This window comes from Caretta caretta, chromosome 1 (assembly GCF_965140235.1).
Source record: "Caretta caretta isolate rCarCar2 chromosome 1, rCarCar1.hap1, whole genome shotgun sequence".
Classification (NCBI taxonomy): Eukaryota; Metazoa; Chordata; order Testudines; family Cheloniidae; genus Caretta; species Caretta caretta.
Genome location: NC_134206.1, coordinates 48,906,563 through 48,932,881, shown reverse-complemented (window position 1 = coordinate 48,932,881; position 26,319 = coordinate 48,906,563). Strand labels below are relative to the sequence as shown.

At 42.0% G+C, this 26,319-nt stretch overlaps 1 protein-coding gene across 2 annotated transcripts in view; it reads right to left on the bottom strand.

The window, feature by feature from the left end:
* The window catches only part of BRCA2 (BRCA2 DNA repair associated), a 102,125-nt gene extending 76,766 nt beyond the window's left edge, over positions 1–25,359 (bottom strand). For both annotated transcript variants that reach the window (XM_048847162.2, XM_048847168.2), the window contains exons 1-9: positions 25,274–25,359; positions 22,685–22,792; positions 16,609–16,860; positions 14,675–14,786; positions 13,702–13,754; positions 13,559–13,599; positions 12,976–13,087; positions 10,421–10,476; positions 9,932–10,046 (exon numbers count right to left, since the gene is read on the bottom strand). In XM_048847162.2, the coding sequence (XP_048703119.2) occupies positions 9,932–10,046; positions 10,421–10,476; positions 12,976–13,087; positions 13,559–13,599; positions 13,702–13,754; positions 14,675–14,786; positions 16,609–16,860; positions 22,685–22,763 (820 nt within the window). In that variant the 5' untranslated portion in view covers positions 22,764–22,792; positions 25,274–25,359. The remainder of the gene's footprint in view (positions 1–9,931; positions 10,047–10,420; positions 10,477–12,975; positions 13,088–13,558; positions 13,600–13,701; positions 13,755–14,674; positions 14,787–16,608; positions 16,861–22,684; positions 22,793–25,273) is intronic.
* Positions 25,360–26,319: the final 960 nt, after the last annotated feature.

Below are 26,319 nucleotides of genomic sequence, written 5' to 3'. Positions count from 1 at the left end.
AACGCATTATTAAGGATCTACAACCTATCCTAAAGGATGACCCAACACTCTCACAAGTCTTGGGAGACAGGCCAGTCCTTGCCTACAGACAGCCCCCCAACCTGAAGCAAATACTCACCAACAACCACATACCACACAACAGAACCACTAACCCAGGAACTTATCCTTGCAACAAAGCCCGTTGCCAATTGTGCCCACATATCTATTCAGGGGACACCATCACAGGGCCTAATAACATCAGCCACACTATCAGAGGCTCGTTCACCTGCACATCCACCAATGTGATATATGCCATCATGTGCCAGCAATGCCCCTCTGCCATGTACATTGGTCAAACTGGACAGTCTCTACGTAAAAGAATAAATGGACACAAATCAGATGTCAAGAATTCTAACATTCATAAACCAGTCGGAGAACACTTCAATCTCTCTGGTCACGCAATCACAGACATGAAGGTCGCTATCTTAAAACAAAAAAACTTCAAATCCAGACTCCAGCGAGAAACTGCTGAATTGGAATTCATTTGCAAATTGGATACTATTAATTTAGGCTTAAATAGAGACTGGGAGTGGCTAAGTCATTATGCAAGGTAGCCTGTTTCCTCTTGTTTTTTCCTACCCCCCCCCCCCAGATGTTCTGGTTTAACTTGGATTTAAACTTGGAGAGTGGTCAGTTTGGATGAGCTATTACCAGTAGGAGAGTGACTTTGTGTGTGTATGGGGGTGGGGGGGATGTGAGAAAACCTGGATTTGTGCTGGAAATGGCCCACCTTGATTACCATGCACATTGTGTAAAGAGTTGTCACTTTGGATGGGCTATCACCAGCAGGAGAGTGAATTTGTGTGGGGGGGTGGAGGGTGAGAAAACCTGGATTTGTGCTGGAAATGGCCCACCTGATGATCACTTTAGATAAGCTATTACCAGCAGGACAGTGGGGTGGGAGGAGGTATTGTTTCATATTCTCTGTGTATATATAAAGTCTGCTGCAGTTTCCACGGTATGCATCCGATGAAGTGAGCTGTAGCTCACGAAATCTCATGCTCAAATAAATTGGTTAGTCTCTAAGGTGCCACAAGTACTCCTTTTCTTCATGTAAACAAAGAGCACAAACAAAAGCCTTTCTCCTTCCCTTCCCTCCCCCCAAGATTTGAAAGTATCTTGTCCCCTTATTGGTCCTTTGGGTCAGGTGCCAGCCAGATTAGCCGAGCTTCTTAACCCTTTACAGGTAACAGGATGTTGCCTCTGGCCAGGAGGGATTTTATAGCACTGTATACAGAAAGGTGGTTACCATCCCCTTTATATTTATGACAGCCACCAACTTGACTTTTTCTTTGCAATCAATTACTTCCAACTCCCCTACCTCCTGCAAATGCCTCTGCAAAAAGCAGCAACCAGAAGCCGCAGTTAGCAGCATGTCTCACTGAAAGCAAGCAAAGCCCCAGCATCTCAAGTTGGATAAAGAACTGCATGCAGAGGAAATTTCTGAGCATGGTAAAGGGGCTCCGTGTGTCTCTCGCTCTGTTATTGGGAGTGGGAGAGCGGTGTTTTTTTTAAATCACGGGCTACAGATTGTTCCCATGCTGCAGAAAGTGGGGATTAGAGCTGCTTGGGGGAGACACAGAGAAAAGGAAAAGTTTACAGTTCAGCCAAGTTTCCCCTACAACCACACCAATGCCCTGTTGCCCATTGTGGGCGTTTTCATAATTGCTGGACTTGGTGTGTGTGTTTAGCGGGTGGTGGGGGGTGGGAGAGTCCTCTGGGTTGCCCCTGGGTGCTGCGTGAGGCAGAGGGGCTGGCACCTGGGAGGCAAGCTCTCCTCCCACTTCCCAGCTGGGTTTATTTGCTCTCTCTGTCACCCAGGCTAGTTTCAGTTGAAGAATTGCATCCCCCTTCCCCAGCAGGAAAGTTGGGAGCTACTCAGCTGCTGGGGTTTTGCTCCGGGGGCTGCAGAAAAAGCTGCAAACCGCAGCTCTGCTGGGCTGGGACGTGGAGAGCCAAGGGGGCTTGTGCTCTGGAGCAGCATGGCTCCAGCCACACTCCCAACAAATTGGGCCAGTGTGCTCAGTGATCTCCCCCCTGTCCTCAGACCCCCGTCAATGTGACGGGGCTGCTGAGGGGCCCCCCCATTGTGTCCCTGCAGCTACCACTGCTGCTGGGATTGGTGCCTCTTGCAGGAGGCGCTGCTAGTGCCAGGGAGACACATCAGTTGGCGGAGGGAGAGGCCAATCAAAAACAAAGCTGTGTCTGTAAAGAAATGTATGGGTGAGATATTGCCCATCCATAATAATTTGCAGCCCACCCAGACTTACATTCCTAGCTACACTACTGGTCCAGGGCCATATCAGCATATCACATGTCCTTACATAGTTTACTGAACCACAAGGGGTGGCCATTGGCCCCTCAGAGTCTGAGGTGTCCCCAGTAAGAGCTATCTGGGCAGAATGAGTTTCTTCTATGGCCCATTGTGAAAGCTAAGTGTCCTTGATGGGCCATCAATACACAGAATTTACATTAAGGCCAGACAGCTATCTGGTGGATCTTACCCAGAAATACAACTCATGTATAAGATACAAGTCCATGACCAATATTCATAACTTTAGATACAAGGATGATACATTAATTTAACCAGGATAATCATATTTGATAGATTGTAACTTTTCTATTAAAAAAAGAAAAGGAGTACTTGTGGCACCTTAGAGACTAACCAATTTATTTGAGCATGAACTTTCGTGAGCTACAGCTCACTTCATCAGACACCTTACATGATGCACTTTGTATAAGATTTATGGAAATTGTGCAACACTGGTAAGAACAGTGATACAAATAGTCACCTTTCTTATACACAGCATCAGACAATCTATTTGGGATAATTTTTGGTTTTCACATTAGTTAAAGAAATAAGTTTGTATGGTGCAGAGTTAGTAAGATCTTTTCCTTCTTTAGTAATAACCACACTTTTTGATTTTTCCATAAATCTGTAATCTCATTCTCCTGCAATTATCCATTAAACAATTCAGTTAAAATTGGGACCACCACTCACTTTAGAGCTTTAGAATACTCCAAAGAAAATCCATCAGGACCTTCTTGATTTTAAATTCTTAATTACAACTTTAGCTTCCTCTGCAGCAATTTGCCTATTAAGAACTACATCACCCTCTGGGTAGTTTAACACTTTGTTTTGAAGCATACAAAGAATGCAAAATGTTAGCAAATGTTGCAGAGATCAGACTGAGACCAGTTATTAAATCTCCCTTTTTATATCCAATCTTTTAATCTAATTGTAACAGGGGCCCACCTCCACCCTATCCTCTTCCCTGAAGAAAATGCACAGATATCACCAGGTGTGTGCACAGTGAAACTATTACAATTCCCCTTCACCAATATCACCACACTCCCCCATGCTCCTGCCTATTTACAATATTTGCTGAGCTTTAGGCTGTCTCAGCAGGACCTGAGGGGAACAGAGATCTCCCTTCTCTGAGGCTCTGTATGACTAGATGCAGCTAACTCTGTTCCCCTCCCCCCCCCACACTTCCTTCCTAAAAGGCGCTCACTTTTATCAGTCCGGGGCTGATGGAGCTAATTAAGTTTTTACCCCCCCAGTCTGTTCAGATAACTACCCCCAGTCAGCTTCTTGTGGGGCACTAACTAGCACCTAACTTATCAGAGCGCAGGCTCACCCACACACTTTTTGCACTCTGTCACACACCACCCATCCTTGCAAGGTCTCTTTTCCTCTGCACTCTCCCTTCTTTAGAGGCTCTGAGCTCCCCATGCTCGCCCCAGCATGGTTGTCCATGTTCCACCCCTAGAAGTCACATTTTGTGGGTGAGGGTCATCCTCATCATTTTTGTTTCCACCCACAGATTCGCACACCATGGACAGCCTGTTTCCCCATTCCCTTTGCCTTCTCTTTCAGTTTGGGCAGGGCCTGTCACTATGCCTCCCTTTCCTCCTCCACTTGGGGGCTCTGGTTCCCCCAACCCCACAAACTTGTCCCAGGATCCCTCCTCCTGCTGTGCTGGTGGTGAGGTTCCCTGGAACTGCCTGCTTTTCACTTGAAGCTAGGAGCACTATTTTCCTCAGCCCCTTGTGTTAGGCCATCTGCTTTCACCCTCTCCTTTTTGAGGGTGGTCCAGTCTTCCTTCTGGCTTGTATCTTTATGTCTAGGGTTCTCTGGTTTTCCTATATCTACTCCTTTGCCCCATTCCCTGTTGGTCTTGCTTCCTGCCGTGGGGGACTCTAGACCCTCATTTTCTCCTTATAAGGGAAGAGGCTCCAGTCTGTCTCTATAATGACTGGATGGGGCAGCCCATCTACCACCCCTACCTGCTTCCACTCAAAGTGCTTCTTGACCTCTAGGGATATTTCTGCACTGGGCAGAGCCTCTTCTTGCAGTGGATGCATTCTAGTTTCAGGCTGTCACCCGGTAGTATCCAACAAGGCTTCACAAAACCCCTCTGGACCAGTGTGCATCCTGAGGCCGTGTCCACCAGTCCCCTCTGGCGCCTCCTCTCCACTTTTACAGGGATGCTAGGCATTTTCTTTTTCTGCCTGTGTAGATTGAGTCCACCCACATTTCATATCTGTGTCATCCAGCTTTATATGCACTGACTGCCCACACTGGTAGCAAATCACTCCCCTAGTTCCCCAAAGAAGTCCCATCATCTCCTCCTTTTTCTTTTCAATCATCCAGGATGTGGCCAAATTGCTGCCCTTCTTCCCTGAGTCCTGTCCCTGAAACATCTGAAATTCTTTCTTAGGAAAATCTGCACCCACAAACTCCTCTGCCAGCTTTACCGCTTCCTCCAGACCCATAAGTGTGTGCTTTCAGGGAGGCACTGGAGAAATTGCTCCAGTATTATTATGTCTATTATTACCCCCAAGCTTGGGTATCTGGTTGTAGACAATGGGTTGCCCAATCTGTTAATATTTGCACACCTGCCTGGGGTCACACACCTCTAATCCATCTAGCAGCCCAATATTTGTGTCTATATTTTCCCCCCGAAAGGCCAACCCTGTCCAGGATGGCCACCTTTACTCTACCATAGTCCCAGGCTTGCTCCTCACTCAGGGCCACAAAGTCTGCCTGGGCTTCTCTGGACAAGTAGGGTGCCACTTGGCGGGTCCACGATCCTTTATCCCATCTGGCTCCATTGCTACTCTCTTTAAGGTTGATAAAAACACAACAGGGTCATCTCAAGGACACATCTTACACAAGCTCACCCCCATGTCTTACTGCTGTTCTTGGTTGTGGGACTTACCAGTCCCCATATCAGTTGCTGCTGCGCTTGTGCTTTCTCCTCTATGAACTCCTACAGGGATTAAGCACCTTGTTAAAATCCCCCCCTAGAATAATATCTCCTTCCCTAAAATTTCCTAAGTGCTTAAAAAAACTGAACAAACAAACAACAAAAACAGCAGCTTGCCCTTGACTGGGAGCACACACATTGGCTAAAGTGAGAAGTTTACCTTTCAAGGACCCCTTAAATAAAATGTATCAGTCTTCTATATAAAGCAGGGATCGGCAACCTTTGGCACACGGCCCGCCAAGGTAAGCCCCATGGCGGGGTAAGCCCCCTGGTGGGCCGGACCACCTCTTCCCACAGCCCCCATTGGCCTGGGGCGGCGAACCGCAGCCAGTGGGAGCTGCAATCAGGTGAACCTGTGGATGTGGTAAACAAACCGGCCGGGCCCGCCAGGGGGCTTACCCTGGCAGACCGTGTGCCAAAGGTGTGCCAATCCCTGGTAAAAAGGATTATCTACTTACAGGAAACACTCTTGAAGAAACATAAATACCTGAATACTTGGACACAGCCAGCATGTGTCTCTCTAGGGCAATTTAATAGAAGAAGGGTGGCAATACTCTTTGCTAAACACTTCCTTTTTATTGTTTCATCATAACTCATAGTTCAGTGAGCAAAATGCCCTTTTCCTTTTGGTGAGCTATTCACCCCGTTAACATTAATGGTCATGTAATCAATCAGTTCACCCATGTGTATGAAGTCTTATCTTGCCCAGTACATTACCCATTGCTAAAAGCAGTGAGATGCCAGTTCTCCTGTACATTTGTGACTCTTCTTTAAAGAAGACATTTTAGATAGAGTTTCCATCATACACATAGTAAATTTTAGAACTCCCACATATATTGTAAAAAGAAAAGGAGTACTTGTGGCACCTTAGAGACTAACCAATTTATTTGAGCATGAGCTTTCGTGAGCTACAGCTCACTTCATCGGTATGCATCCGATGAAGTGAGCTGTAGCTCACGAAAGCTCATGCTCAAATAAATTGGTTAGTCTCTAAGGTGCCACAAGTACTCCTTTTCTTTTTGCGAATACAGACTAACACGGCTGTTACTCTGAAACACATATATTGTGTTTCCTTTTAACCCCTATATTGTTGTACCATAAGTCTGATTTACCATATATTTTTAAATACTGAGGCCTATTATTTTTAAATATACATTTTTTCTATTAGAACATATAACTACATTTAACATCTGTTTCTGTTCTCTTATCCAATTTCCCCTGTATCTCTCCCTATGCATTCCCCCACTGTCCTCAGGTCCCCCCTAGCTGTGGGATCCTGGGCTCTCCTTACTTACTCCATGGATATATCAGCTCCCTGCTGGAGGGTGGGTTTTTTATACATATATTTTTTAAGAACCAAGCCTTATCTAATCCCATCAAACTTCTTTATAACACTGGACACTATGAGAAAATTATACCATCTTTGAGTTCACTTATTCTTAACATTTTCCATCACAGGTGTTCCATTTCCAATTAATATAAAATTTTAAAATGTTTGTGAGAACTCTAAAGTGAGACTTACTTCAATAGGGGAGATCTGGGTCTCTTGCTATTTCGTTATTAACTCTGTTTATAATATAAATCACAATATTAAGTGTTATGCCCATTAAGTATTCGGTAGTCGCACAGCATAAAATATCCTGGATGCTGTACAGCTCAGCTTCCATTTAACTATATTCCTTTATCATTATAACCACATGGATATCATATCCATTATTTACTGTAATGTCATAGCCCAGATACTAATCTTATTCTTCTGGATTTGGACTGTTTCTTCTGCTCTCAAGTCTGTCCTTTAGTCCTGATGTTGCATCTTTCTGAGCTGTTATGGCTCTCTTTGATCTCACTAATTCCCAGTAATTTCTTGGTAAACTGTAGGACTGATGTCTTTGAGCCCATTCAGATTTGTCTTCAGGGGATTCACCTATTCCCATGTCCAACAGTACCCATTTCTCTTCTTTTGGATTTGAGATAGACATATCTGTCCTTCCATTTAAAAGCCAGTCTAAATGGGGACCCCCATTTGTACCTCATTTTGTCCTAAGAACTGTGGTTACCTGGTATAGTTCTCTTCACTATCTAAGGGCTGAGGTTGCCAGATCTGGGAAAATGTGTATGGACTGCTTAAGAATTGTCGGCAGTTCAGCTCTCTCCCTCATCGCCCTCAGTATTTTATCCTTGTCTTGACAGTAGTATAAATAGATAATCATTTCTCTTGGTCTGGAGCCTACTGAGGGCCTGGGGAAAAGGGATCTGTGAGCTTCTCATTATGAATGCAATCTTTATTGCCACATTTTAATGTGTAATGGAAAATATCATCCAACATGGCCAGCAGATTTGTCTCTTCAGTCTCCTCTTGAACACATTTAATCTTTATGTTATTCCTGTGCTCTCTAATTTCTAAGTCCTCCAGCTATATTTTTATTTCTTTTTCTCCTTTTGCAATTATTTGGATTCTTTCCTCTAGATTAGTAATGATGTCTGATTGCTCATTTAATCCCATTTCCACATCTGATATTTTCCCATTAATCTCATTAATTTAATGTTTTGTATCTATTGTGAGCCAGGACTTTTCCTCTCATCTCCTTATTCATCTTTTTGATTTCTATATGTAGGGCCTTTAGGTCAGACTCAGTGACTGCTGCTTCTCCACCCACATCCATAGTGTGTTTGCTGGAGGGGCAGTTACTCTCTTCCACAACCATGTCTTCATTTGGGAGAAGGGGAGGATTTCCTTCCTTTCCCAGACATCTAAATCTTCTTGTCTTCCATCCTTGCTTGTTGTGACTCTCTCAAAATGGCTGCTGCCATACTTCCTCCCCCAGCCACAACAAAACAATTTTAAAAAAAATTAAAACCCCCTCATTGCACTCATCCCCTGTACCTTTACAGCATAATGAGGGTCCAGATCAACATCTCCAAGCTTAAAGAGTAATTTTAATATATTTTGCAGCCTAATGGCAATGGATTCCGTTGCTGGATTTTCTCTTCCAGAGGCTGCTCTCTAGGACTGGGATCTGCCCGCTCCCTTTAGCCTTCTTTTTCTGATTTGCATATTTAGGACACAGATCTGTGGATTCAGGTTGGCTTAGTTCTTTTTATCTTCTTAAACTTCTTTAATTTATTCTCCCTTTATTGTAAACAGGTGGATTAAGCTACCATCTTGTTTTCTAGTTTAGCCATGCCCCCTTCTTTCTATGTCAATTTAAGATGTCTCTCTCTCTCTCTGCTCCAACAGTGCAATGCAGCTCTGTGTCTCTCTTACTTGTTTCAACTATGCCAGTTTCTAGCACGATGACTCAAATCTTCTAAGTCAATAACTTCCATCTTGACTGGTAGAGTTTTAGACACCAGACCACAGGTGCCATCTTTCTGAGTTGCTGGGAGGTGGTCGACCCCCACCCTGTCCTAGGCCCCACCACCATTACACCCCTTCCTGTCTCTTCCCGCCCCTGCTCCACCCCCTCCCCCAAGTGCACGCCACTCTCAGTCCTCCCCCTCTCTCCCACCGCCTCCTGCATGCCTGATCATGCCTCCTGAACAGCTGATCACCAGCAGGCGGGAGGGGGAGCTGATCGGCAGGGCCCACCAGCAGGCAAGGAGCTGGGGGAAGAGCTGATCGAGGGGGCTGAGCACCCACTATTTTTTTTCCCGTGGATGCTCCAGCCCTGGAGCACCCATGGAGTCAGTGCCTATGCATCAGACTATTCCCTCAGGCCTTTATACACTATTCTAAAACTATTAAAACTGGTAAAACTACTAATCTACAAGTTATTTAAGAATTAATAGAACTATTTACAATTATTTATTTAGAACAAGGTCAGAGATTAGGACACTAAAGTTCCAACCCAGACCATGCGGCGATGAGAAAGAACTGAAGAGGCAGTCAGTCCACCCCAACCTTTATGGCCTCGGTCAGAAGCATGAGGCGAGCCAGGGAGCATGCGCGGACCAAAAGACACTACTTTCAAAATTCTCCGACTCTGGGTGCCTGGTGCGCATGCGTAACCCACAACAGGGACCATCACTTGAAGAAAGCCTCAGATGGTTGGGTGGTCTTGTGAGCCCAAGATGCAACCCAAACCAAAACATTAACACGGCTATATTATCAGCCTGAGCTGCTAGCCTGAGCTCTGCTAGCATGAGTCTGTCTTCCTGGCCTGGGAGGCTTGCTCCCGGGTGTAGTGTAGACATTTCCAAATGACTTAGGAGTTTAAGTCCTACTGACTTTCAGACAGGCTCCTAAGTACTTAAGTCGCTTTTGAAAATGGCACTTTGGAGACATTTCATTGAAAGGCAATGGGACTAAGACACTTTTGAAAATATTACCCAAAACCCTTAATATATTTACTTTAATACAGTATTAATGGGAACATAACTGCTACTACAGTCTTTTGTATCCTAGCTAAAATTCTGAACATTTATGGCTGCATTTCCTGACCTCACAACATGTGTCAGTCTTCTCTCTAAGGTATATGAGTTCTGTATCTGATCAACAGTCAACTACCCTGAGAGTTTTTCTTGCATATATTTCTTTTAGTGAAGGTAGCTTAATATTTGAGGCTAAGAAACAGTAAACCCAATAAGGAACTAACAATATTAAAAGTATATGTGCTTACCATGGTCTTTGACATCAATTTCTGTATTTAAGTTTACTGTCTCTGGTATGGATAGTACATTTATATCATTCTTCTCAGGCCTTTTACCCTGACTGGAGAAAAAGTTGTGCAAGACCTGTAAACCCAAGAGTCAAATAATAATTATATAATATTACATGCTCACTAGGATTTACTAATACTTATGATTTTTACAAGTTTTAATACTGCTAATGTGTATATAGTTGTGCATAGTAACAAGTGGAGTTTGCATCAGTTCAAAACAAACACATTAAATGAAATTATAGCTTGGTTTTACATACTCAATTTTGCAAACACTAATTTTTAAAATGTAACTTGTTTTAAACCATACTGGAGATAACAGAGTGAAGAGAAGAGGAAATTAAATATTTCATTTTTTTGGCTCAAGGAATATTAAATAATAAATAAATACATAACTATACATTTAAAAAAACAGATTCAGTAGGATATTTTCTGCTTAAATTTACTCACCATAGCAATTCTCTCATCATGTTGCTTTACTCCAGATATGGAATCATTTCCTCTAGCTGAAATTAAAAAATAATTCAATTCACTTGTACTTATGTGGCTGATAAAATGCTCTGAAATATGTAAAATATTTATTTCTGTCTAATACTTAAACAGTTCAAATCTGTGGACCAGTCATTTAAAAAGCTTATGGGTGAAATTTTGTCCTGTGCTTTTAAGGGTCCTGAGGGGCTGTTTAAGTTACAGCAGTCTCCTTGGACTGCACTGCAGGTGACAGTAACTCAGAATCAGTACAGTGCTGCATACTGTGACTCTGCTCCCAACATGCCCCTAATGCCAAGGTTTGCAAAGGGGTCCTCTGAAAACAGCTTTACTGCTGGTCTTACATAGTTTCTGCCCCTGGGGGAACTCCCCCCAGGCATTATGAAGAGCTTTTAGAGACCCTATGGACCATTCCAACTCCTATGGATGGCACACAGGGGCAAGAGTGGGGGGAGAGGGTGTCAAGATTTCACTGTATATTTGGAATACACAGGATATTTGTAATAATCACAGTGAAATAATATGAGGCTGATGGATTGCAGTAACTATTTGTTTTTAGGTTTAGCAAGAAACTATTGCTTGATAAACCTGTTTTCCTTTTGCATTGTTATTTCTGTAGTAGAAACCAAGCCATTAAACACTTTACGCATCATTCTTAAATTGATCAGTATATGTGGATTTGGAATGGCTCTATGAAAATCAGCTGTAAACATATTTTCAAAACAATTATGAAAAAGTTGAAAGACCATCTGGATAACATGCTAATCTTTCACCTTTAGAAACAGACACAAATGAAATAAATGTGATGGTCTCAACCTAATTCCAGAGTTGACATCTACCCACATCACAAAAGCTGCCACAATTTAGCGTGATTGTTTCCGATATTACACACCAATGAAGAATTGGAGTGTTGTCACTGGAAAAGCTGTAACAGGAAAAGTAATGATCTATTTATTAGTCTTCCACTTACATAAACAAAAATCTTTCCTATAATTCTACTCCAATTTACCCTCATCTTGTTAAAAATACACAAATATAGAAGAGAATTTATTAGTGTTTAAATATCATACTTTATTTAGGTTTCAGAGTAACAGCCGTGTTAGTCTGTATTCGCAAAAAGAAAAGGAGTACTTGTGGCACCTTAGAGACTAACCAATTTATTTGAGCATGAGCTTTCGTGAGCTACAGCTCACTTCATCGGATCCGATGAAGTGAGCTGTAGCTCACGAAAGCTCATGCTCAAATAAATTGGTTAGTCTCTAAGGTGCCACAAGTACTCCTTTTTGCATACTTTATTTAGAACACCTGAGCTTAGAGAAAGACTTGAATTTTGCATTTTAGAAAAGAAGTCATTCTTACCCATCTCCAAAGAAGGAGGACATCTGTTGGAAGTAAATGAATAAGGATGGAAAAGAAAAATGGGTGGCACAATGCCATCAGTGAGGTGTAAAAAAAATAAAACTAAAGATTGCAGTAGATCAAATCACAACTACAGAGGCTGATTTCATGTTTTAAAAATGGGACATCAGATAAAAAAATTGAACATAAGCTATCTACAGCATGTTTTATCATACAGTCTTATATGTCCTGCTTCCTTAAAACAAATTCACAACTTCAGTATTTTAATCCCTTCACCACTTACTGGACTTGTCAGTAATTCTAAAGTGAACTTTAATTCAAATAAATTGACTATTTGGGAAAAAAAGTATTTACTAATATTTGTACAGCATCATAAATACTATAATAATTAAGATGTTAGGCAACACTGGACAAGCACTTTTGCTGTACGTATGGGATGATGGACTAATGATCATTTTATAGCTATATAGTGTGCTTCATCCAGACATGTCAGAGTATTTTATAAACTGATTATACAAACTAAGTATATTAGTTCATCCATCAATGACATACAAACACATCTGAGATCAAACATTGCAGCTGTTTGGTTTTGTATTTAATCTGAAAGACTGTGCCCCCAGCAGCCCAGTGCCCATCAACCCGTTGCGAGCACATTTTTTCAATACTGAATTTATGGGGCAAATTAAACCTTCTGAATCACCAATACCACTTACTACTGAATCTTATTTCTCCTAGAAATATTACATCCAAGTGTCGACCCAGCCTGACATAGTTTAGCTTGACCTTATAAAAATCACAGCTTGAAGTGGTATAGATGCAGGCAATCAACGTAACATGTTAATCTTTGTTCCTATAAATGTTGCTATGTTATTCTGTCAGATAGGATGCTATTATTATATGCCCTGAGCCCTGATATAAAGGAACTAGCTTTTCAAAGAGCAACAACAGAGTTCAGGTTCACATTTTCCTTTCAGGATAATGTTGTTAAAAACCAACTGCTACTGCTCAGTTATGGACACCACTTTACAGCAAAACAAAGCTGTCATATAAATACCATATAAACATCCAGTTTACTCTTCAGTCACGTGTTCCTGGGATTATAAAAACATTTAAGACAACTATGTTAACCTTGAAATACCACACACTTTTAATGTTACCTATTATCACTGTTGCACTAAGCGTAGGGGGTGTGGCTAAAGAACTTGACCAAGACATATCTGGATCCACTTCTGCTCCCAGGCCTTCAGAAATACATTTTGGTGTCTTAACCTAGAAATACATCAAATCATTTTAAAAGTATATTTTAAAACAACACTCTTGCTTAGATGCCTGGCTGGTGCGTCTTGCTCACATACTCAGGGTCATACCGATTGCCAGCTCTGGGGTCAAGAAATCATTTTCCTCTACTTCGGATTAGCAGGGACCTTAGGTTTTTTTCATCTTCCTCTGAAGCAAGGGGCATGGATCACCTGCTAAGATCACCTGAGCATGTCTCACCTTATGAATTCAATGCCATTGAAAGAGGTTCAGGCATTGATAGTACCTCAGTATCTTCTGTTCTCTACCTGTGGTACACAACCGTTTGGATTCTTTTAGTCTAGCTAAAGTCATTGGGATCAACATAGGGCATCTTGCTGGAATGTAATGGTCTGTAATATACAGAAGGTCAGATTAGATGATCTAATGGTCCCTTTCTGGCCTTAAAGTCTATGACTCTAAACCCGGAAATAAAATGCTTACCTCCAAAAGTTTAGGTGTGCAAAACAAGCGTCCACGTGCCACTGAAAAACATTTAGAAATTAGAAAAAACATTTAATTAAGTCATCCAATGATCTTTAGAGATAAATATTTTTGTTAGTAAGAGAAGGAGCACAGATACTCACCAGGAATATTATTTCTTTGTGGTGTTCTGTAAATATCCCTTAAAGCTGCTGGACTAAATAACAAAATCAAAGAAAAAAATTATTACTTATCAAACTTAAATGGTAAGCTTTCCTAATAGACATTATTGTACACTCTATTATATTGCCTTCACACACAAAAATATTTGCAGTTTTACTTTAGCCATATGGGCCATCAAAACAGAACTCATGGAATGTTTAAGATCCAGTGACTTTGCATGTGATAATTACAATAAGGAACAATGAAGCTATTCCATGATCAGTACCAATTTTCATGGGTTTCTACCAACTGTTTAATAAATGCTTTGATTGAACTGTATTAAAATCTGGCATACAAGCTTGTAGTCCAATTGTCATTTTAAATTAACATACTTCACTACAGAAGTGTCCTACAGTTTCAGATACTTTGGCCCGATTTATCTGAATGAATGAATAAATAAATAAATAAAAAGAATTGTAGAATTTGAAATGTTGCAGGGACTTGCACCATTTGTCATAAACTAGTTCCTTTACTAAACAAATTTTATGAATAGTGCATTGTGTTAATATGTTGCAGTTAGTATTTTATGGTCATTGTATCAAATGCTAAGAATTTGTGAAGTTGAGATGTCAACTAAAGCACCCTATGCACATAATGCTACAATTTAAAAATAAAAAGGAAATAGAGTATTTTAATAAAGTTTCTTAAGAGTCCAACAAACCTAAAATAGGGGGAAATTCCAAATATAGCTGATAACCCATTTGCAAATCACTCAGCTATGTATATATACTTTAGTGCTTGTGTATAAAATATGCAAGATTATCCACTGTTCTGAAACTCTAATGTTTCCATCCATGTGCTAGCCAACAGTTTTTATAATATAATTTCAATTTAAATATAACCCTCCTATAAAATATATTAAGTCAAATATTTTTGAACATTTCATTTTTAAAAGTGTTAACATCCATAACATACCTTACACTGAGGGAGGTATTGAGAGGTGAAAATATTTCAGTTGTTTGATCCAATTTTGTCTTCATAACACGTGGACTTATTCTATGTTCTTTGTCAACCAAACTGACTTTGCCTGCAATGTATAGTATATACAGTAGATAGTTAACCAAGTCCTGCATATATAACTATTTTGATTCTGAAATTTAAAAATAAAAACTTACCTTTTAAAATGTACATAACTAAGCCTTAGTTTTTAAAAAGAAACATTGTTCAATGTTACTTACATTTCTAATAATGAGTCTTTTGATCAAGCTGGAATACGTTCACAAATTCTAGTCAAAATGACAATACATGCACAGAACTTCAGTTAAGTTCATTTAATAAGCCTCATTCTTTTTTAAAAAATATTTATTAAATTTATTCTGTATTTATCTTCACTACAGATTATGTCAGCTAGGCAAAGGAGTCAATGTGCAGTATCACTGAATTTCCTGTTACTACAGGAGAAATGATTTTTGCGGGAACCCATAAAGCTCCTTCACAGATATATTGTATCAGCATTCTCCCAGGTCTGCACAAAAAATAAATTTCTTGCATTGAATGAGCTAGCATAAAGAAGAAATGTTTTTGGTTTTATGTACAGTGCCAGACAGTACCGATTTGTATTACAAGTGTCTCATGAACAGTTGAGAGTTAAGAATTAGTAAATGAAGAAGAGCATTTCCACCTTGGCCATTGGAACCCTATGGGCTAAACTGCGAACCTCTTGGGTGGTGAGCAGTTACTCATACGAGTTGTCCCATTGACTCTGATGAGACTACTTATATAAGTAACTGCTCATTGGTGTGAGTAAGGGGTTCACAATCTGGCCATATGATACTAAGGTATATCCTCGAACCATTACACAAATGTATGTAAAGCACTGAAATACAAAACAACTCAAATAACGCTTTTAAAATGGAGGGCCATAAATTGCCCTGATTTACATCTTGTGCAATACTATTCTGACTTGCTGAACATCTTTAAAGGCTTTACTGTAGAATCTAGGTAAGCCTCTGATATATGTCAAGAGATCCAGCTTCAGCAGAAGCCAATATTTGAAAGGAAGGACACAAATTTACAGTAAATATACAAATCAGATATAGTAGCAATGGATGCATCAGAAATACCTATGCAGAAAACATTTTTATAGTTCATCTAATTCTGATCCAAGAGGCATAGATGCTAGAACTTCTAGATATGTCAAAACTTGAGTGAAAATTGGCATATATTTTGAGGAAGACAACGAGGTACAGTCTTAAGTGAAATGCTACCTGAAAAGAGAGAGAACTCTCTTTTCATATTGAAGATTTTATTCACCAATATGGCTACACTCCATAGCTTACAATTTTATTAATTTAACAACAAACTTACATCTATATGCCTTACAACTTACACGTCTTGATTAGAAATGTCAGTGAGTGCCCCTAGGACTGCACTAGACCTCAAATTGGCAACAGCCATTTTCTATTTAACCCAAACCAGCAAACTAACTTTTTAGAATGTTTATACATTAAATACAAACTAGTTTTACTTTTTTAAAAAATAGGGTAAGCAAAATTCATTCTTGGGCTCTCCCTAGATTTGGCACCTAGCAACTCCAAGCTTCTGTTCTGCTGATATAAAGAGTGGTTAAAGCACTGGAAAAGATATCACACCCAATCCTGCAGTGAGCTCTGTGTGCATGGAGCCATACAGAGCTCACTGCAAGAGTGAATTCATTGTAATGAACAATTCTGCACTTATACAGGGTGAATTAGAGGGCCTAATACTGTATGTCTTTTTCGTATTTAATGTCTGTGATAGCATTATCTACTGCAATACTAATGGGAAGTTATAATAACGAAATATAAAATCTCTCTTTTAGGGGGCTGTGGGAAGCTATAAGCACTTTTACTTCAAATCCCGGTACTCACCTGCTTCTATTTTCTTCTGACCCAGTTCTTTTATTGGAGAAGACAAAAGTGGCAATGTTGCACTCTGTTCTTTGAAAATCATTGGAGTTGATGCCAACTGGCTATATGTAGAGGGCTTCCCCCTTGGAGTTTTAGCAGCACTTTGATCAAGCCAGCCAGCTGTGTATTCAAGTTTCTCTGATGTTTCAGATTCATAGGGTGGAGCTTCTGTGCTGAGTTCCTCAAACCAGTTGAGACTTATTGGCCCTAAGTCTATAAAGAAAAATATCACATTATTTTTATATGTAATTAAACCTAGCCTTATATATATTTGAGAAACTCTAACTTTATGTTAAATTGTCTGAATTCAAATCAGTTTAATGCTCCATGAAGGACATTATACAATAGCTGAGATTGGACAATACTGGACATTTAAACCAGCCTGTTATAAAACCCAACACCACTCCTCTAACCATACATTTTTATATTGTACTACTCCTTCCAATTTTGATGTTGACTCAACATCAGTTTTGTCAAAAATCAAAGAATGTTGACTAAACTACTACTGTGGCTTTTTACCAAAAGAACAGTTACCCTTCAGTAATTGTGGCTCTTCAAGATGTTGTAGTCTGTGCGGATCCCACTGTGGTGCATATAAGCCTCATGCACATGAGCTTAGATTTTTTTCTTTTTTGGGGGTGGGGGGGGGGGGGGGGGACATCAGTGTCAGCCAGGGCAGCACACCTATGCTGTGCCTCCTTGTGCTGCCCTATGCGGGCATAAAGGGCAGAGGAGTCACAGCCTTCCCTTAGCTCCCTCACAGCTCAGAGCCCATGTTAGCTGAGACTCTGAAAACAGGAAGGAGAGCAGGTTGTGGCATCCACACTGACAACACCTTGAAGAGCCACAGTTACTGTAGGGCAAAGCAACTGTTATTTGCGTACGTCAGTGTGGATCCCAATATATGTGAATGGCAAACAGTGTCATCTCTAGATAGTAGGAGTATCACAGCTGCATCCGTCAAACAGAGATAGGAGTACTGCTCTTCCAAACTTGCCGACTGATCTACTAGCTAAATCCAGTGCATAATGCTTGACAAATATGAAAGGGTGGCGCCATGTGGCTACCTTGCAGATTTCAGGTATCAGTGTATTTCAGGAGTAAGTCGAGGATGTTGCTTGTGCTCTGGTGAAGTGAGCCTTAATCGTCAGAGTGAGAGGCACATTGCCCAGCTGGTAACCCAGTGAGATATAAAACATAAGCCATTTAGACAATCTTTTCAATGGCCTGGTCCTCGGAGCAACCAGCTATGACCACAAACAGAGGTGGGGACAGTCAAAAGATTTCTGTCAATATCACATAGTTCATAGCTTCTTCTCCCCTGGTGTGGAATGTGGTTTTGGGAAGAACACAAGCAAGTTAACTGATTATTTTAAGTGGAACTCAGAAGTTACCTTTGGAATGCATTTTGCATGAAGTCTCAGTACTTCTTTGTCTTTATGGCATTAAGTATATGGGAGTTCTTCTATGAGCGCCTGAAGCTCACTTACTCTCCTGGTCAAGGTGATGACCAACAAAAAGGCAATTTTGAGAATAAAACAGTGGATGGAACACTCCAAGAGATGCTAAAGAGGTGCGGGGGCTGACTCCATAAATTTTAGGAGGAGGATGTTGAGGTCCCATTCTGAAGTAGATACTTTCCTCATGGACTATATTTTCTAAATAGACAATCAACCTAATTCTCAATTACTGAGGGACAATCTCCACTCATTGATATACTTTGCTTTCCACAACCAAATCTCTGTACAACTTTTCATAAGCGATGTACCCAAGAATTCGGATTCTAATATCTAAACTGTATTGTTAAATCTATTCACCTAAATTTGGGTTATTGCTGATTATGTACTCTATGTATCATGTTTCAGAGTGGTAGCCATGTTAATCTGTATCAGCAAAAAGAACGAGGAGTACTTGTGGCACCTTAGAGGCTAACAAAATTTATTATTATGCTCAAATAAATTTTGTTAGTCTCTAAGGTGCCACAAGTACTCCTCGTTCCTTCTGTGTGTCATATGACTTCTAAAAACTAACTTTGTATTTGTGGATAATCAAAGCACTATACCCAGATGTACAGACACTCTTTCCCCAACCTATGTATTATATAAATTTTTTTAACATTACCTTTAATAAAATTTTTAAATCTCTAACCAGTGATTAAGCATGCATTAGACTCTTAAGAAATTCTGACACTATCAAATGAGAGAAGACTAACAACAACTATCAGTGAATGATACACTGACAGTGCTCCCAGCTAGATCTTGACATAGCTAAATGAAAATCCAGAGTGTTTCAGCTACAGCAAATAGTCAAGAAACTTCAGTACTGCGGCCTGCAGCAGGTCTTGGCCACATCGGGCTGCCAATATTAAGAACCTTTTCCATTTGAAGGTGTGGATAGCTTCCTGCTCTGTGCCAATGTTTCCTGAACATGCCAGGTGCAGTTCCTTTCTGTGATGCTCAATCAGCCAGCATCCAAGCCATCTGGTGTAGTGACCTTGGGTCTGGGTGGAGTACTTGAGCTGATCTTTGATGACAGGTCTGAGCAATCTGGGAGACTGACTGGTGATCACGTGGACATCTGTAACAAATCTGTCAGCCAAAACTACCTCGGCCAGCAGGGAGCTATGAGAATGAGCATGGCCTGGTCTCGTCTAGCTTTGGCAATCACCATGGGGATTAACAGAATTTGTGGGATAGCATATAGAAAGACTTGATTCCACTGCAGAAAGAAGGCATCTGGTAATGATCCAAGAGTCATGCCCCCTCTGGAACAGAAGTTTGAGCACTTGGCATTGTCCTTGATGGCAAACATCTGTCAGCAGCATCCCCTACTGATGAAATATCAATTTGGAGAGCAATTTCTGCAGTGTCCTCTCGTGGTTGGTGATGGACTGCTCAGGAAGTTCAGTGCGTTGTTGAGTCTTGCGAGGTGCAGAACTACCAGGATTATGGCATGTAAACTGCCATCTTAAAACTCTAACGTATTTATATGCAGTTCCATATCTCTTGCATCTGTAAGCGGTCCAGGTGGGCTCCGCAGCCTGTCCCAGATGCAGCAGTCACTAATGCCCTGGATAGCAACTGGGCCACAAATGGCACCCCTTTTAGGGCATTGTCAAGATGCAGCAAACAGTTCAGCACCGCAAGGACACAAGGAAGTATTAGAACCTTCTTTGTCGGTGACTTTGCAGGAGAATAGAGTGACCAGAGTCAGAACTGTAGCAGTCTCCGGAGAATATGGCAACCAGCATCACATAAATATAAGAGGGCACATGGCATAATGCTGCAAGTCAAATCTGTACCATTGTAGCCAGGTGAAATTTACTGTATTCAGTAATGTCTGAAGGGAGAGGAATCGGTCCTTAGAGTTCATAAGACACAGAATCTATCCTGGACCCTATCTCTGTGATGAAATAGTGACGATTTATCATATTTCTCCAAGCAGCATGAGGGCACAACTGAAACTTGTCAAGGTCTCCTGATATGATCTGCCTCTCATAAGCCAGTCAACCATATATTATATATATAAAGGCAGTACCTTGTACTGGTAATGATTTGATCTCAGCATAAATCTCAGGTAATTCCTGTGGGCTGAGTGGATGGCAAAATTGAGAGTCACAAGCCAGTCATGAGTCTGAAGCGAGGGAATGGTGAAGGCAAGCGTTACCATCTTGAATCTGAGGCAGCATATGAATTTGTTTAGTCTCTTCAGGTCTAGCATAGGACAAAGAGAATGAGGGAATGCCAGAAGTAGAAGCCTCTTCCCCAGTATTCCTGGGGAACCTCTTCTGTGGTTCCTAGATGAAGGCCACTTCTTTTTGTGGAAAGCTCTCATTAGTAGGGTTCCTGAAGAGGGATAGAGAAGGGTATGGCAAGGTGCCAAACACAGCAAATGGATGAGGTAGCCATGGGTGAAAATGTCCAGCACTTATTTGTCAGCTGTAATCTTTGACCATGCCTGATTGAAGAGAGTAAGAATTTCCCCAGGCCGACTCTGGAATGGCCTTGATGGGGCTCTCAATATCCCATCAAGCCTGCTCCCTCTCACAGGGAGCCTGGCGTGGGACAGAGGACAATGACAGGTGCCTCCTGGTGTGACAGGGCCACTTTCCAGGTGGTGTTCCAGTTGGTGACTGAAGGAGTAATATAGCATTCTGTGTCTTTGTGGGAGCTGGTACCAAAAGGGCTTATGGTATGGCACTGAGGTATAGACCCCTAAAGATCTCAGCATTGCACTCAAATCCTTGAGGGAATGGAGTGCATTGTCTGTCTGCTTGTGGAAGATCGCCGTGCCTGCAAAGAGTAGGTCCTCTTTTGTCACCTAGACTTATTTCAGAATCCCAGATGCCTGTAACTAGGAGACCTGATGCACTAGGACTTCCTTAGCCATGGATCAAGTTGCTGTATTAGACTTGTCTGTTGCCCCTTGTAGTGCTGTTTTGGTACTATCTCCCTCCTTGATGGTGTGTCTCAGCTACTCCCTATAGTCCTACGGGACCTTTCACAGAAGTAGATCACTCTCTTCCACATCAGAAAACTGTATTTTACAAACAGGAGTTTGCAATGTATACTGGAGGGAGGATAAAAGTAAGGCTTTGTACTGTAAAGGCCCAGTTTCTTGAGGGCCTTATCTTTTGTAGTTCCCTTTGCGGCTCTGATCTTTTCCTGGACTGCAGATACCACAAGTGACCCTGGTGACAGAGTGCTAGATACACTGGAGGGTAGGGATAGGATACAGAGAGACCTAGACAAATTAGAGGATTGGGCCAAAAGAAATCTGATGAGGTTCAACAAGGACAAGTGCAGAGTCCTGCATTTAGGACGGAAGAATCCCATGCACCGCTACAGACTAGGGACCGAATGGCTAGGCAGCAGTTCTGCAGAAAAGGACCTAGGGGTTACAGTGGACGAGAAGCTGGATATGAGTCAACAGTGTGCCCTTGTTGCCAAGAAGGCCAATGGCATTTTGGGATGTATATGTAGGGGCACTGCCAGGAGATCAAGGGACGTGATCGTTCCCCTCTATTTGACATTGATGAGGCCTCATCTGGAGTACTGTGTCCAGTTCTGGGCCGCACACTACAAGGATGTGGAAAAATTGGAAAGAGTCCAGCGGAGGGCAACAAAAATGATTAGGGGACTGGAACACATGACTTATGAGGAGAGGTTGAGAGAACTGGGATTGTTTAGTCTGCAGAAGAGAAGAATGAGGGGGGATTTGATAGCTGCTTTCAACTACCTGAAAGGGGGTTCCAAAGAGGATGGATCTAGACTGTTCTCAGTGGTAGCAGATGACAGAACAAGGAGTAATGGTCTCAAGTTGCAGTGGGAGAGGTTTAGGTTGGATATTAGGAAAAACTTTTTCACTGGGAGGGTGGTGAAACACTGGAATGCGTTACCTAGGGAGGTGGTGGAATCTCCTTCCTTAGATATTTTTAAGGTCAGGCTTGACAAAGCCCTGGCCGGGATGATTTAGCTGGGGATTGGTCCTACTTTGAGCAGGGGGTTGAACTAGTTGACCTCCTGAGGTCCCTTCCAACCCTGATATTCTATGATCCTATTCTATGATTCTATGAATTGGTTTGTTTTACAGTTAGAAGGGAAACTGGACCCATTTTGCTAAAAACAGCAATATAGAAGTTTAAAAAATAAGAAGTCCTTCTCAAAATGAATAAATCACAAAATACAGTATATTTGGAAAAAGAATCATGACCACTAGCACTTCTGAACCTAGAGCGGGTGGCAACTTAAAAGTGAAATAATTTTTAACATTGACATATAAGAGACTAAGGCCTTGATAACATTAAAATATTAGAGCATTTATGAGTCTTGAGCCATTATTAAAACCATTTGGAAATTACAACCACATCTTGTGGATAAAGAACATAGGAATCTAAGGAGACAATCAAGTTAAACTAAACTCTTCACTGGGATATAGAGTTTATTGCAAATGCCTACAGAATACAGCACCCTGAAAATGCCTCTGATTACAATATGCTTTCAGTACTTTATTTTAATCAAATGAATAATAGCTGTACCTGATTCACTGCATCGTGCCTTAAATATTTCAAAGAAAGTTGGTCTTTCCACAGGTTTGTCAGCCATTTTCTTTTCCATAACATCACTGGTATGCTTGTTAAAGAAGCCTGCAAAATTATATCAAAATGATTTGATACTCAGCTATCCTAATGGCACTGCCAGGTAGGAGTCCATGGCTTCCATTCCTATCAGGGGTCAGCAACATGTCCACACACAGACACAAGTGTCCATGGTAAAAATTTTGAAGTCTGTGGTAATTTTTCAAAAAATTGAATGACTGAATGACATAACTCCCCCACCCCACAATGTCCGTCACTATTAGCACAATAATTTTCTCGAGTGTCTGTCACACAATGTGGTGGTGCCAACTCCTGATTCCCATTTTTTTGCTCCTCAGGGAGTGATGTAAGGCAGCACACACTTAGCCCAAGGGAATGACCTTTCCTAGCCAATTAGTTGTGGTGATAGATTATAAAGAGGGTTCCATCCAGTCCTACATGGCAGAATTATAGTTGCAATGTATGCACTCAACACAATAATGGGCATAGCATAAAAACCTAGACAAAAATAGTATGATCTCCAGTGTGTGAAGTTTCACAGCAGGGAAAGGAAAAAGAACTCAACTCTATCATAGAAGACAAGAACACCATGCAAAATACACAATACTTTGGAAAAGTTTTACACTAAATGAATCAGTGTTTACAATGATTCTTGATTAATAAGGTATATCACTTTCTATATAATTAGGACATATATACATAGTGAGATCTGAAAGGCTGTTTTTGCTGGCAGACGCATCCACCAAATAAGAATGTAATTGAAATTGGAATGCCAGCTAGACAGAGACTGCCAATTTCAAAAACATACATCTGTATTGTTGATTTTTTTTAAACTACTGCTATAAGTAACAACTAAGATTACTGTAGCAATTTTTCAGTTTATTTACTTTGTGCAATTGAAAGCATTTTAAATAGAGTCTATTTTATTGTTTCCTTTTGGATAGTCTGTCAATTTCAGCTATGTGGCTCTCTCTGAGTACCAGGGGAAACAAACATTTTTTAAAGTGGGAAAATGTTATTACAAAACCACAAAAATTGGCCAAGGAACTGAAAGATAAGAGTACTTGAAAACTACTTGTAAGTTTTTTAAATTACTAATTTAAAAGTTAAGGCCTTTTAATTTTCAAATGTTTGACTCTGAAAATTTTTACCACATGCATTTATGTGATACTCCTTTGTAAAATAAGTTTTAGAAGACGGTTGATCTTATTTTACACCATGGGTCTGTAACATTATCACTGATGAACCATGTCGTTCCTCGATTTGCCCTCAAAATCCCTGCATACAGAATTTACTTTTGGGGGGATGCAAGGATGACAGTTAGTATGTTCAAAAAATGCATTTTAATTTTATTTTATTCAGAAAAATTCTGTATGTTGTCTACACAGGCACAGAAGGAAGCCAAATCCCAGTGTGGGATGTTGCCTCAGAAGTGCTTTGTGAAGTTTAGGCTACATTCACCCTACTCTAAAAATAACAGAGAGCGAGAGAGACCCATTTTATTCCTGCTTAACTTCTCTGTGACCCTGTACAAAAGGACAGCTGATCAGAAATCCCCCAAACTTTCTCCCCCTTCCCCAGGATGACAAGAAACACCTTCACTGGGAATGGATTTTAGAGTCAGTATTCTCTGTGTGTATATAAAGTCTGCTGCAGTTTCCACGGTATGCATCCGATGAAGTGAGCTGTAGCTCACGAAAGCTCATGCTCAAATAAATTGGTTAGTCTCTAAGGTGCCACAAGTACTCCTTTTCTTTTTGCGAATACAGACTAACACGGCTGTTACTCTGAAACCAGTATTTCAAATGTAATACAGATGGGAGGAAATAACTGGGCCACCCTCACTTCCCTCTAACACTCAGTGCTTTGAGCAGGGGATTGGGCTAGATGACCTCCGTAGGTCCCTTCCAACCCTGATATTCTATGATTCCCCTTCACTGGAGAGTATAGGAGAGAGGACATCTACAGCAGGAATCATCTCCCACATGTGTGAGTCCAGCGCTCGGGAGGAACTTTTTAAATATCAGTATTTCCAACTGGCAGCAAGAGGGAGGCAGAGTGACCGGGAGGCAGACCTCTGTGCCTCCACCCACCCCGCCCTCTGCCACCCTGGGGGTGGAAGATGGAGGCTCCCAGGGATCACAGAATCTCAGAGTCGGAAGGGACCTCAGGAGGTCATCTAGTCCAACCCCCTGCTCCAAGCAGGACCAATCCCCAATTTTTGGCCCAGATCCCTACATGGCCCCCTCGAGGCTTGAACTAACAACCCTGGGTTGAGCAAGCCAATGCTCAAACCACTGAGCTATCCCTTCCCCCATCCTATGCGTGCCTGAAGGGGAGAGGAATCAAATCCAACGCCTCCCCTGCCCGCCCCCGGCGATGCCCCCCCCCATCCAAGAGCAGCCCCCGAGAGAGCCCCTGCAGACTCGCCGCCGGGAAGTGGCCACCGGGGCCCGCACACGGAAGCATCAAGCCCCGCCGAGTCCCCCAGCAGACGCGGGGCTAGCCCGGGACGCGCCCCGCACTTGCCTCAGCGCCGCCGCTTCCACAACATTCATTCGCCGCGCACAAGCGCTGGCGCCAAATCCCCTTGCGCCTGCGCCGCGAAGGCCGTTTCTAACGCCACACCGCCGGCTTCCTACTGCGGCTGCGCTACAGTCAGCGCGGGAGGGTGGGGCTGGGCGGCAGCGCCGCGCTCCGCTCCCAATGCGGGCTGCGCCTCTGCACGGGCGGGGGGTGAAACGCAGGTTCAAGCGTGAGGGGAGGATTTAGACAGGGGAATTGAACGGTTATTGTCAGATCAAAACACACCGCGCCGTACATCCCCCTAGAGAATAACACCCAGCAACACCCCCTGGAGAGAGACTGAAACACACACAGCAACACCCCCTAGAGAGAGAGAGTAACACCCAGCAACACCCCTTAGAGAGAGACTGTAACACACACAGCAACACCCCCTAAAGAGAGCGAGCTAGCGAGAGTAACACCCAGCAACACCCCCTCTAGAAAGACTGTAACACACACAGTAACACTCCTCTAGAGAAAGAGGGAGCAGCTGTAACACGCAGCCACATCCCCTGAAAAAGAGACTGTAACACACATCGACATACATCCTCCTAGGGAGAGAGACTGTAACATACAAAGCAAAATCCCCCCTAGCGAGATAGACAGTAACACACACAACAACATCCCCCCTGTGGAGAGAGACCATAACATGGGGGTCATAGGCGAACTGAGAATGGGTTAGAGGAAAAGTGGAAGTAAATTCTGGCTGTGGGGAAGGGGGACTACAGGGATAGGGGAAGAACCACATTGTAGGATGGGTAGAGGAAGAGACAGGCAGGTATATGTTAGGGGACAGGGTCAAAAGGAGGAGTTAGGCAGGGAAAGAAATATCTGTGACCTCTAAACACACTTCCTTCCACAATCTGAGAACCCAAGATTCCTGCATCCCAGCTTTTCTCTGTCATCTGCAAATATCTAGGTATCCCACTGGTAATATGTGTGTCTTATTCCTCTGTAGTGGCTGGTCCACAGAGAGGAGGATAGCCTACTACAAGTATCAGTTCCTCCAT